At 52.4% G+C, this 13,541-nt stretch overlaps 1 protein-coding gene across 1 annotated transcript; it reads left to right on the forward strand.

Annotated features, from left to right (window-relative positions):
* Positions 1-1,286: 1,286 nt before the first annotated feature.
* Positions 1,287-5,344, forward strand: PYC1 (pyruvate carboxylase; the record flags this gene model as incomplete). The annotated part of the gene is made up of 8 exons (XM_056221345.1): positions 1,287-1,290; positions 1,343-1,635; positions 1,848-2,422; positions 2,472-3,195; positions 3,247-3,683; positions 3,732-3,835; positions 3,986-5,187; positions 5,240-5,344. The coding sequence occupies 8 exons, from the start codon at positions 1,287-1,289 to the stop codon at positions 5,342-5,344; spliced, it is 3,444 nt and encodes a 1,147-aa protein (XP_056065332.1).
* Positions 5,345-13,541: the final 8,197 nt, after the last annotated feature.

Consider the following 13,541-nt stretch of genomic DNA (forward strand, 5'->3'; position numbering starts at 1 on the left):
TCGAAAAGTCCGATATGTGATTGCGTATCCCTGGATTACTTGAATCTTGAGAGCTAACCTGATACTGTATCCTTGGTGATTCGCACCTACAGGAGAGGCTAGATGCGTCGGTGAGGATCCACCTGGACGATACCCAAGCTGCAGGCGAGCTCTTCACGAGCACTTCACGTGTTTACGGTGTGGACCCTGAACCCATGCCCAGCACCCAGCCGTTTCGCCGACCGTGATGGCCCACGGGCCTAGGGCATGCAGCAACCACCAGAGCAACGCTCGGGGACAACTCGCGCACCCACGATTTCTCCGAAGCAGCCTCGAGCGCGTGAGTAATAGCTCGACGACCTGGGGTCGAATGTCTGGAACAGGGCAGAAAAGAAAAGCGCCCGGAAAAGCACAGCGCGCGATGCCTCAAGAGGTTGTGCAGTCGCCGGGAGCCCGTTCTTCGGCTATCTGGAGAGTGTATCGACCAGAGGATCGTGAGACGGGCAGCCGAAGCAAAGCGCGCTCCGTTGTCCCGCGGTGCCGAGCTAGAGGCGTGTTTCGCGGAAAATAGCAGGCAGTGGGCTATCTGGGGGGGCGTGAGGCATGGGCTGGAGACGTCGGGGTAGCAGAGCGCGGGCTGCTCACCGCCAGCTGGGGGAGAATGTGATTCACATGGCGGGCAGAGACTGCTGGACCGCGGCGGCGTGGGGGCGTCTCGCTAGACGTGGCCTCAGGGCGTTTGCAACAGGTTTTAGCAAGTTGTTCCGCTTTTTGCGTGTTGCAACAGCTGCTGCGACGCATGGGGGAGCGGGCGACGCGGGGAGTGGAGCGCGGCTTATCGATGGCTGCATGGAGGGGCAGCAGGGCAACAAGCAACAAGGGGAGCTCCAGCCATTGCAGGGCCCGCCCACCAGAGCTGTTGCTTTTGCGGGCCTGCAGAGTGGACAGTTCCGTCACCAGCGTCGAGCCGGCTTGGTGTTGGCTTTCTCGACCCAATTGCTTAGCACGCTGCTTGCAGACTCACGACTGACTGGCCGGTACCGATACCGCCCACTATATATCACCGCGCGCCCTCGGCCACTGACCCGCTCAGCAATTCCTCCCTCCCACACTCCCCTCCCTCCCACCTCTACACACACAGCCCCGCCATGACTACGCTGGCCGTCGACAAGAACGCGGCCGCGTCGGCCATTGACGAGAGCGAGTTCGACGACGAGCACGGCGAGCATGGCGAGCACCACCCCCACCGCAACTCGGTGCACCACCGCCTGCGCGCGAACAGCTCCATCATGCAGCTCAAGAAGCTCATGGGTAAGCCCAACACCCAATTGACCCCGCGGGTGGAATCTGACGGCCTCCGCAGTCGCCAACAGAGGAGAGATCCCCATCCGCATCTTCCGGACGGCCCACGAGCTGTCGCTGCACACCGTCGCCATCTACAGCCATGAGGACCGCCTGAGCATGCATCGCCAAAAGGCCGACGAGGCCTACGAGATCGGCCACCGCGGCCAGTACACGCCCGTCGGCGCGTACCTGGCCAGCGACGAGATTGTCAAGATCGCCGTCGAGCACCAGGTCAACATGATTCACCCGGGCTACGGCTTCTTGTCGGAAAACGCAGAGTTTGCGCGCAAGGTCGAGCAGGCCGGTCTTATCGTGAGTCTTCGATTTTGTTTATGCTATGACGATGGAAGGCCGGGGTGCGCTGCACCTGCATGCCCATTCGTCGACTCGACGAGCTTCGGCGGGGCACAAGCGACCGTGCTCTTGCCGTAGGCCAGCCCGCGGCGATCTCGGGCGCCCCCAACAGTTCACATGAGTTGCTGCAACACCAATTCCGCGCATCACCGCTGACGTGTGTTGGATAGTTCGTTGGCCCCTCGCCAGACACCATTGATGCCCTTGGCGACAAGGTCTCCGCCCGCAGACTCGCCATCAAGTGCAACGTGCCCGTCGTGCCCGGTACCCCCGACCCCGTTCAGAAGTTCGAGGACGTCAAGGCCTTCACCGACGAGCATGGCTTCCCCATCATCATCAAGGCCGCTTTTGGCGGTGGTGGCCGCGGTATGCGTGTCGTCCGCGACCAGGCCTCGCTGAAGGATAATTTCGAGCGAGCGACATCGGAGGCCAAGTCTGCTTTCGGCAACGGCACCGTCTTCGTCGAGCGCTTCCTCGACAAGCCCAAGCACATTGAGGTCCAGCTGCTCGGTGACAACTACGGCAACGTGGTGCACCTGTACGAGCGTGACTGCTCTGTCCAACGTCGCCACCAGAAGGTCGTCGAGATTGCGCCGGCCAAGGACCTCCCAGAGAAGACCCGTGACGCCATCCTCAACGACGCCGTCCGACTTGCCCAGTCCGTCAACTACCGCAATGCTGGTACCGCCGAGTTCTTGGTCGACCAGCAGAACCGCTACTACTTTATCGAGATTAACCCTCGAATGTAAGTCTCTTGGGCCAAGCCGAGCCATTGCAGCGCTAACAGATAGTAGTCAAGTCGAGCACACCATCACAGAAGAAGTCACCGGCATCGATATCGTTGCTGCGCAGATCCAGATTGCTGCGGGTGCCTCGCTCGAGCAGCTTGGCTTGACCCAGGACCACATCTCCACCCGTGGTTTCGCCTTCCAGTGCCGTATCACCACGGAAGACCCTGCCAATGGCTTCTCCCCAGATACTGGAAAGATCGAGGTGTACCGCTCCGCAGGTGGTAATGGAGTTCGTCTCGATGGTGGAAATGGTTTCGCTGGTGCCATCATCACCCCCCACTACGACTCTATGTTGGTGAAGTGCTCGTGCCGTGGTTCCACATACGAGATCGTCCGACGAAAGATGCTGCGCGCCCTGGTTGAGTTCCGTATCCGTGGTGTAAAGACCAACATCCCCTTCCTGCTCAAGCTCCTCACACATCCCACTTTCATCGACGGAAAGTGCTGGACGACCTTCATCGACGACACGCCCGCGCTCTTCAACCTCATCGGCTCCCAGAACCGTGCCCAGAAGCTGCTCGCATATCTCGGAGAGCTCGCCGTCAACGGCAGCCAGGTCAAGGGTCAGATCGGCGAGCCCAAGTTCAAGGGCGAGATCAAGGTCCCGGCCATCATCGACAGCAATGGCAACAAGGTCGATACCTCTATGCCGGCGACTAAGGGATGGCGCAACATCATCCTCGAGCAGGGCCCCGAAGGCTTTGCCAAGGCTGTCCGCGCGAACAAGGTAAGTGACTTTTCAAAATTGTTGCTTTTCAAGTATTAATCACTCTGGCAGGGCTGTATGATTATGGACACTACATGGCGTGATGCCCATCAGTCTCTCCTCGCTACTCGTGTGCGAACTGTCGACTTGCTCGGCATTGCAAAGGAGACGAGCCACGCTTACGCCAACGCCTGGGCTTTGGAGTGCTGGGGTGGAGCAACCTTCGATGTTGCCATGCGTTTCCTCTACGAGGACCCCTGGGAAAGGCTGCGCAAGATGAGGAAGCTCGTACCCAACATTCCCTTCCAGATGCTCCTCCGTGGAGCTAACGGTGTTGCCTACTCCTCGCTTCCTGACAACGCCATCTACCATTTCTGTGAGCAGGCTAAGAAGAATGGTATGGACATTTTCCGTGTCTTCGATGCTCTCAACGATGTTGAGCAGCTCGAGGTCGGTATCAAGGCTGTCCTCAAGGCTGGCGGTGTTGCTGAGGGTACTGTGTGCTACAGGTGAGTTAGAAGTGTGAGTCTCTCCAGGCTTTGTTGACATGTGTACAGTGGAGACATGTTGAACCCCAAGAAGAAGTACAACCTCGAGTACTATCTCAGTGTTGTCGACAAGATTGTCGGCATGGGGGCGCATATCCTCGGAGTCAAGGACAGTCCGTCATCCCCTTTCTTATCCCTCTCTGATCCCTTCCTCCATCTTTCTACAGTACCAGTACACAACTTTTGTTACAGTATTGCCCATCCTGATTCAGACTCATGTCCAGGTGCAGTGCGTCAGTTGTTCTTTTGCTAACATTCCCTAGTGGCTGGTGTGCTCAAGCCCCGCGCTGCCACCCTGCTCATCGGTGCTATCCGCGAGAAGTACCCCGACCTTCCCATCCACGTTCACACCCACGACTCCGCCGGTACCGGTGTAGCATCCATGGTTGCTTGCGCCCAGGCCGGTGCCGATGCTGTTGATGCCGCTATTGACAGCATGTCTGGCATGACCTCACAGCCCAGCATTGGTGCCATTCTGGCGTCTCTTGAGGGCACTGACCAGGACACTGGTCTTGATCCCCACATGATCCGCAGCCTTGACGCCTACTGGGCTCAGCTCCGTCTCCTCTACTCTCCTTTCGAGGCTGGTCTTACCGGCCCCGATCCCGAAGTGTACGAGCACGAGATCCCCGGTGGTCAGCTTACCAACCTCATCTTCCAAGCCTCGCAGCAAGGTCTTGGTGAGCAGTGGGCACAGACCAAAAAGGCGTACGAGCACGCCAACGACCTGCTCGGCGACATCGTCAAGGTCACACCCACATCCAAGGTTGTCGGTGACTTGGCACAGTTCATGGTCTCCAACGGCCTGTCCTACGACGATGTCCTTGCCAAGGCCGACAAGCTCGATTTCCCGTCGTCGGTCCTTGAATTCTTTGAGGGTCTCATGGGCCAGCCCTATGGTGGCTTCCCCGAGCCTCTCCGCTCCAAGGCTCTCCGTGACCGCAGGAAGATGGACAAGCGTCCTGGTCTCTACCTCGACCCCATCGACCTCGCCAAGATCAAGTCCGACCTCAAGGCGAAGTGGGGCGATGCTACCGAGTGCGACGTCGCGTCCTACGCCATGTACCCCAAGGTCTTCGATGATTACAAGAAGTGGACGTCCAAGTACGGCGATCTCTCCGTCCTACCGACCCGCTACTTCCTTGCTCGTCCCGAAGTCGGCGAGGAATTCCACGTCGAGCTCGAGAAGGGCAAGGTGCTCATTCTGAAGCTCCTTGCCATCGGTCCGCTTTCCGAGCAGACTGGTCTCCGTGAGGTTTTCTACGAGATGAACGGTGAGACCCGTGTCGTCTCCGTCGAGGACCAGCACGCCGCCATTGAGAACGTCCGGAGAGCCAAGGCCGATCCTACCGACACTAGCCAGGTTGGCTCGCCCATGTCTGGTGTGCTTGTTGAGGTCCGTGTCAAGGATGGCAGCGACGTCATGAAGGGCGACCCTATCGCTGTCCTCAGCGCCATGAAGATGGTAAGTAAATCTATATCAGCTGGGTCAAATGCAAATGCTAATCATGCCTCAGGAAATGGTCATCTCCGCACCCCACTCCGGCAAGATCGACGGCCTCTCAGTCCGCGAGGGCGACTCTGTCGACTCTGGCGACCTGGTCTGCAAGCTCGTCAAGTGAGCCACTGCGTTGCAAACTTGAACTCTTCAATGTTTACTGCTTTGGTGCTCGACTAGACCGGTCGCTAATTCGGCGTGCGCACGCAGGGGCGATTGAGCTCGCGGCGACTCTTACCACGCGAAATGACTCGAGAGAGACTAAAATTGGCGTATGTGTACATTTGCGAAGCGCTCTTGGAGTTGGCCTACTTGATGACGCATGAAATGACGGCGATGAATGGGGGATGGAATGTAGAATGAATGAATGCTATGAAATGGATGGTAGCTGGGTGCTTATATGGAGTGCGATTTTGTATGCAAGTGTTGTGTGATTGTGACGTCGGGACGGAGGGTACGGTACCTGCAGCCAGTGCTCGCGAACCCCTCGGCGGGGCTAGAGATTGCAGTGAAATGTGACGAAGCTAGAGGCAAGAGAGTCACCACTGCAATCCCCGTGCCTATGTTTCGACACCTCGCCGACGCTAGAAAGTGCAGTGCAGCTCCAACGGTCTGGGTAATGGAACTGTTGTTGGAAGACCCGCCCCCAGGCTGTTGGGTCCGGTCCGGTCCGGTGAAGTCTTCTATGGGCTCACCGGAAGGCGGTTTTCTTTGGGCTTGGAAAAGCTGGTGTTGGTGTTGGTGTTGGTGTTGGTGTCGGTGCGTAGACGTTTAGATGTCGGTGATATTGTCAGCGTGCGAGCCTTAGATGTGGAAGGGGACTGCTCGTCGGGGCTAAAGATTGCAGTGTAAAACTGTAAATATGGGGTCGGGCCGTGCAGACAAGGGTGTGGACCGTGTGCTTCACTGGAAAGATGCTAATGTGGTCTGATTAGGGTGGAGGGGACTGCTCGTTGGGGCTAAAGATTGCAGTGCTGAGTCGAGTCACTCCACCGGAAAGCTCTCAGGTCCAATGAGCGTAGAAGGGGGACGACTGCTCGTCGGGGCTAAAGATTGCAGTGAAATTACTAGCTCCGTCGGTCTTTGCAGCAGCTCACCGGAAAGCCCAAAAACTGTCCAATCAGTGTGAGAGTGCTGCCATGTAGAGGCGGCGCAGTGGAGTTGATCAGTATGAGGCAGCAATGTCGCTCACCGGAAATGTCTTGATGTTGTCTAATAAGCGCAGAGAGTGAACTGCTCGTCGGGGCTAAAGATTGCAGTGTAAGGTGAGGTCGTGCAGGGGCATCTAATGCAGGATTGTTCTTCACCGGACACCGGGAATGTCTTAATGTTTTCCAATCGATGTAAAGGGGGAACTGCTCGTCGGGGCTAAAGATTGCAGTGTAGAGACGTAATCTATGTCGTACTTCACCAGAAGATCTCAGTGTTGTCCTATGAGCGTAGAGAGGGAACTGCTCGTCAGCGCTAAAAATTGCAGTGTCAAAGGTCAGACCAGCGCCTCATGCAAGCCACCCGCCGGTGAAGCCACCTACACGGGATTGCAACCCTATGAATCAGGTACGAGCACGCCAATCAGTGCAGCAAAAAAATTTGCTCTTGGACGCTGACCTGGCATATTAACGAATCAACATCGCGAACTATACATGATAGAGCTGCTCGTGTGGGCTAAAGAAAGCAGTGAAAACTGAGCATTTCGAAACGAATCAGGGATCAATGAGTGTAATAATAGGTTGTCAGCTTGACTGTAAACTTTACTATATTTACATTAAAGCGCCTTACTGGATATTTCTAGATAGCGAAGAATTGTACATGGGTGGTAGGTTGCTCGTTGGGGCTAGAGAATGCAGTGCTGTCATGCAAGTTGTACCGTGACCTGAGGAAGGATCGTCTACTTCACCGGAAAACTTGACATCGTCCAATGAGCGTGAGAAGGGACTGCTTGTCGGGGCTAAAGATTGCAGTGAAACAAACTACGTTAATTATTACTCTTCCTGGACTCAAAACATCACAGTGTTATCCAATCAGGGTAGAGAAAGAAGTTCTTGTTGGGGCTGGAACTGCGGTGAACAGCCATCTTTCTAGGATACCCTTGAATTAGAGCCGCCTCACTGTCCTGCACTGCAACCTTAGCCCCAACGAGCAGTCGATGCTGCGCTGAGTAAACTGCTATCATACACTCAGGTGAATTTATTCGACTCTTATACTCTATAGTAGTCTACTGACATCATTTGGTACATGTTCGTATATTCGTAGTGTCAGTTAGCTCATACAACGATTCTATTGTACAGGATGAAGTTAAGATAATAGTTAGCGTATAGCGTTATTTTGATACTATATGCGAGTGAATAGGGTTGCTAGGGACAGTCGTTGGTTCGTGTGTGAGTGCCTCAGTTAGCGATGTCTGCTCGTCGAGGCTAGAGATTGCAGTGTTAACATTTTGGTTACTGGACGGTACGAGGCAGATTCATCGGCTCACCGGATAACTTGAAACTTGTCCAACCAACGTAGAGAAGGAAACGTTCATCGAGGCTAAGATTTTATTGTAAACGAGAAGCGGCCCCATTCCTGTTCACCGGATGAGCACACATATAGCGCAGACCAATCAGCTAGACTGGTATGTGAAGAAGACTTGCTCGTCGGGGCTAGAGATTGCAGTGCAGATATTGCCCATTGGTTAAGGGAAGTAGGCCTTTGTGGACGCATTTAAACAAGGCCGTGGAAGAGCGACCCTTGCCTAAGCGCACCCAATAAAAATGTCGAAAGAGAACATTGCCTGAAAACGTAGAACCGTCGACTCACCGGAAAACTCGAAAATTGGCCAATCAGCGAACCGAGGAACTGCTCGTTGGGGCTAAAATTGCAGTGCAATCGCGGTTAGCAAGCGCCTACCCGTTATGCTTGCTGCGTTCACCGGAATGATGCTGGCGTGATTGGCTAGCCCTGTTGCTTGGTTGCACAGTAAACAGACGGATCGCCCCGTCGAGGCTAAAGATTGCAGTGTCGTGGCGACTTTTGGCCTACCTTTCCCTCAACGAGTCTTTCGGTTTCACTGCCGATCTCCGATCAAACACTGCCGGACAGGCCTTCCCCCAGATGGTCTTCGACCATTAGCAGTTCTCCAGGGCGGTTCGCTACTTGACAACACTACTATGCCTGGTAAGATCGTTGCCGACGTGCGTAAGAGGAAGGGTATCAAGATTAAGGTACCGGGTGTTGACAACGTAAGTTATGCCCCTTCTATTGATAGAAATCAGTATACTAACTTTCTTCACAGTACTACGACAAGCTATAGAGGAAACGTGGCAAAAGCAAATAAGAAGTTCACCGGAACGATGCTGGCGTGATTGGCTAGCCTCGTTGCTTGGATGCACAGTAAAGCACAGACAGATCGTCTCGTCGGGCTAAAGATTGTAGTGTCGTCTCACTCGAGTAGCCACCTCACTGCACAGCGCTCACCGGAAGGTCTAAACAGGCAACAAGCAAAACAACGAGTTGTGTTGAGAAAAAATTCTTCGTTCACCAGACGACTTTGGTTTTGCAGGCTAGTGTTTGATGTTTTCATAAGATCTTTGCGGATGAAATGCGATGTACAATATGCGTGTGGATGTGGATGGACGGTTCGCTTGGGCTGCTGCGTGGATGCTAGACTGCTCGTGTACGCTAAGAATGCAGTGCAAGCACAGCTTTGGCCCCCAAAAGAAGCCGTAAATGATCGTAGCCGTTCACCGGATCGTCGAAGCTGCTATTGGTTAGCATGTTCGCTTAGCTGCACGCAGACTGTAATCTACAGCCTTTTGGTCTTGCGATGCCAGGATTACGGTGAGCAGTTGAGTCTAGAGGCTGCAACGTAAATTCATGAAGCTTTATTTAGCTAAGAGGTAGAATTGTCAGACGAAATAGTGCTCGTCCGGGCTAAAGATTGCAGTGCGATTCCACTAACGCGGAAGCAGTACCACATCTAGTGTGAGGGCAGGCTGCAAGGCAGGCTTCCGTTTCTCTGGTTATTTTGCTTACCGGAAGAAATGAAGGCAGCCAATCAAATTAATAAGTAGAAAGTATGTAGACTGCTCGTGTGGGCTAATATTGCAGTGTTAGGGCAATTGATGACATTGACGCGGGATATCTAACCTAGGGTCCTCACTGGAGTCACTTCACCCAATGAATGCGGCGAGCGGACTAATGTGCAAGTGTAGCAGCTCGTAGCTCTTCTGGCCAGCTTTTAAGCTGCTGAATGGCTGACACTTGTTGTTGGCTGGGCGTCCAGCCGCATGTCGATTGCAATCTCAATCTTACCAGAGAAGGCAAGTCATCTCAGAATCATTCCCTGCAAAAACAACTCATTGTGACGATAACCTTTGGTGCCAAGCTTACTACTCTAAACTGCACAGCCGATAGATCCAAGGTCCTAATGCTCACTCTTCCCTTCCTGGCTCCGACCTCATCCACCCTAGCCGCTTGTGAAGGAGATAGTCTTTGCTCCGAATTGTATGCCAAATACCTATAAATCCTGCCCATGGCCATGCGTACTTAATTCTGCAGATCTATGGTAGTTTCTGTACACCCAATTGCCGAATGATGTCGATCTTTATCTTGTCGTAGACGCTCGGTAACGTTATGGCACAGTAGCGCTGTCGCAACGCCTGGTACCAGTCCTTATCATACAACCCCCAAAACTCCTTCTCTTCGAAAATAGGATGGCGTCCACATAGTCGATGTCGGGCTTGTTAGTCGCCTCTTGGACAGCAGCGATAGTGTTGTGAGTGCTCGGGTATGCATGGTAGACTAGTTTGACAAAGCGCTTTGCCGGTATCAGACTTAGTTCAAGCTTGGTTATTATACCAAGAGTCCCAAGAGCACCTGCAGCTCCGCGGAATAATTCCGCATTCACGGAGTTAGAAGCCATGATCACCCTGGATAAAGAGGCGAGGTTAGCGATAACACCGGTGACTAGACAGGAAAGAAGGATATATTGGCGAGTCACAAGACCAGGCACTCACTACAATATAGTCAGACAATGGCTTCGGATATATGTGAATTACAATCCACATATTGAGACGAGGAAGAAAACATACCTCTCCATTCCCAAGCACCATTTCAACTGATTTGACAGTCTCACTGAAATACCCCGTACTTGAACGAGCTGCTCTCACCAGCGGATCCGGCGTATCCACCGCCAACAGTGATGCCCGGAAACTCCATCACAACAGGTGGAATCATCCCATGAGCAAGCGTAGTTTGGACCAGCTTATCCATTGGGACATTCGGTTCAACAATTGCTGTTCTGGAGTTCCTGTCCACTTTCAGGATATTAGAAAGCGAACTAATATCGACAGTGTTATCATTATGGGCGGGCCTCGTGCTGTTCGTAGATCCATGGAATATGCGAAAGGATTGTTTGCGGTCAAAGAGATCCTTTACTGTAGCTGAGATGCGAGCGACCGCTTCTTCGTGAAGTGCCATGGCGGTGGGGAGCAGGCGAGGAAGAGGTGATAAGCTGTCGCAAAGCAAAAATGATGGGTATGAATGCTTCTTGCGACTTGGCGACCAGTCGATGTGAATGATTGGTGGTTTGCGAGCGATGATTGGACTGAGAGAGATCGGTGGACTGCAACGTCAACGATAGGTAATTGAGTGCGGTGAATACTTTGTTCGAGGAAGGTAATATCTCTACTTGATCCTAAGTGTGCCGTTTTTTTATGTGACCCACGACTCGTGAAACGTGTTGGATTAAAACTTCGTTAGGATAGAGGTCCAAACCGGTGGCGCATATACGACGTAAACGTCAGGCAGGGGAGCACGATATTTCTAGACCGTGACTGTGGGAACCATCCAGCTGCGAAGATGAAATCTGTTCTCTCAGTGTACTGCGTCGGTCGCTAGAAGGTATAGTTACTGAATGCGAATTGAGGTTTGAATCGCATGCAAGTTGAGGGAAGGTGGGGATATCCAAATTACATAGCCCAACAGAAGACATAACAGCACTACGACCGTTGGGCAAGGACGGACTATTGTCTGTGCGACAGACTGATAGCGCGTGGTCACCTGTCCCAGCGCAGCCAACAGCACGTTCTTCGACCTTACTGTAAATTCAACTGTACTACGGTCTGGTAAGCCCGGTCTATTAAGTGGTCTATTTCACACAAGGTCGTGCATAATGTGAGCCGTGCAGGACAAACCTTAGTACGGTCAAAGCGGCGTTACACTCAAGGCACGTACTGTTGGTAGCGCTGATGTGTCGTACGTATAAATCCAGCATCGCCTCATTGTATAAGCATATTTTTGTGACTTGAGCATCTCGCAATGTGACATTACCGCTGACTAAGGGGTTCAATTGCTTCATCAGATTCACTAGGTACTGACGCTACGAACAGTTTGCTTCTTGCCCAGCACATCGTAGAACGAGGTCTACATCGACATCAAATACGCCGTTACATTTGTTCTCCCAGAGAACCTGATTTGATAAAGCAGCAAATGAATCAAGAAGAAGAAGAAGAAACCGTCTTCGAAACCACCCACCCTATGAGCGGGTATAATGAGGGAAGACACGATCCAATGATAGCGCAGTTGCATTCGATTGTGGACCACAAGGCGATCGCGGTATCATACTTAGGGTTGTGTTTCGTTGCGCTATCATGCAGGGACTTCAAGCGAACGATTGATACAACGCAGACACTATCATATTCTTATCAGTCCGAGTTCTGGACATCACGTGCAACTAGAGACTTTAACTTACAACAAGCCCAATGCAAACAAGAATGATAAGCCTGCCTTGTTGGTCTTCGACATTCGTAGTCCCAGAAATTCTGGGACGGGTAGTAACACAACAAGGAAGTGGAGAATAATACTCAGCCCAGCATTGATGTACGCGGAGAGCGTCCCCGGAATGCACCAGCCTTGGACGCTATGGTCCCATGAGGCAGCGAGCGGGACGCAGGGTACGATGCTTATGCCTACTATCCAGAAGGTGTAAAGGGAAAGAAAGGCAAGAACTAGGTAGAATGCTGTTCGTCGCTTTCCGTTCCGTAAGATGCGATAGCAAAGAATGAGGATCGAAAATTGGGTAAGGCACAATGAGACATTGTACCCGATGATAGCAGCATAAGTACCCTGGCAAGGGTCAGGCGTATGCTCAATACAGTTTGAAGGACTTACTGACTTTCCCAAGATTCAGCAGCGCTGATTGGGATAGGACGCTATAGCTCATGCCAAGTCCACCTTTTGCTACCTGAAAGTGGATGCTTATGCTGCTTTCAAGCGAGGCAATCTTTTAATGCGTCAGTGAATTTCTTAGAGCGCTCGCCAAATCAACGTACCTGCGCCATGACAACGCAAGCATCGTCAACCCCCAAAGCTTGACTGCGCTTTGACCGTACGTAAATGCGAAGACCAACGAATACAGCAGCCACAGCAAACGTACTGTACGCACAAACAATGAGATTATCTCCACGGGTATTTACATCCATGTTTGGATTTTCTTGTGAATATTCTTTCTTTCAGTCCTCGGCATCTAGTTCCACCTTTTATTCAAGCCTCAAAATGAGCAACGACGCCATTTGCGGCAATGTTGTTGTATTCTATTACCGTTTTCGGGTAACCCCAGCTCTAGAGCAATACTGTTAGAGACATACAAGCGAGGTGGCCCGTAAACAGGTGAAGAGACATCCGACCTGAATCAGCGTAGACGTCACGAACAGACTATTGGAACCAATCATAGAAGAAGCAGGTTAGGAATGAGAATCGGCTTCCAAAACAGTAACGATTGTGAGAGATCATCAACACAAAGGCAGGCACGCACCAGAAAGGTACAGGAGCAAGCAGCTACACGCGGCAGACGGAGCGCGACTTACAGGTAAACTTGGACTTTGCTATAGGGGCGATGAAGTCCGAGCATGGCCATGTGTTTCGGCAATGTTCAGGCGAGATTCTCAGGTCTTGAAACATGTGTCAGACTCATGTCCCGAAAGCAGCGAGAACGCCAAACCCGCATCGCAACCAGTGTCCCAAAACTATCTCCGATCATCCGTATTTGGACATTCTGACGTGGTTAAGTACAATTGACGTAGAAAATTTTGTTCTAATAGGTCCAATAGAAACTTAATGATAGTGCAGTACATTTTGAGGGTCAAAGAGGTTGCTGAAGTCGTCGCCGCAGCCGCAACGTCGGCATTTGAGAATGCAATGCAGTATTTGACGCCTAAAGATTAGCGCTAAAGTGGACTCGGTAATTACGGACTAGATACCGCCTCGGACTAAAGATTGGATATCTTTTCCTAGGTAAGCGGTAGTGATGTGGTTCAACTATGAGTAGTGAGTTAGGCTTA

The sequence above is a fragment of the Didymosphaeria variabile genome, assembly GCF_027946475.1.
Source record: "Didymosphaeria variabile strain IMI 356815 chromosome Unknown scaffold_10, whole genome shotgun sequence".
NCBI classification, from domain to species: domain Eukaryota; kingdom Fungi; phylum Ascomycota; class Dothideomycetes; order Pleosporales; family Didymosphaeriaceae; genus Didymosphaeria; species Didymosphaeria variabile.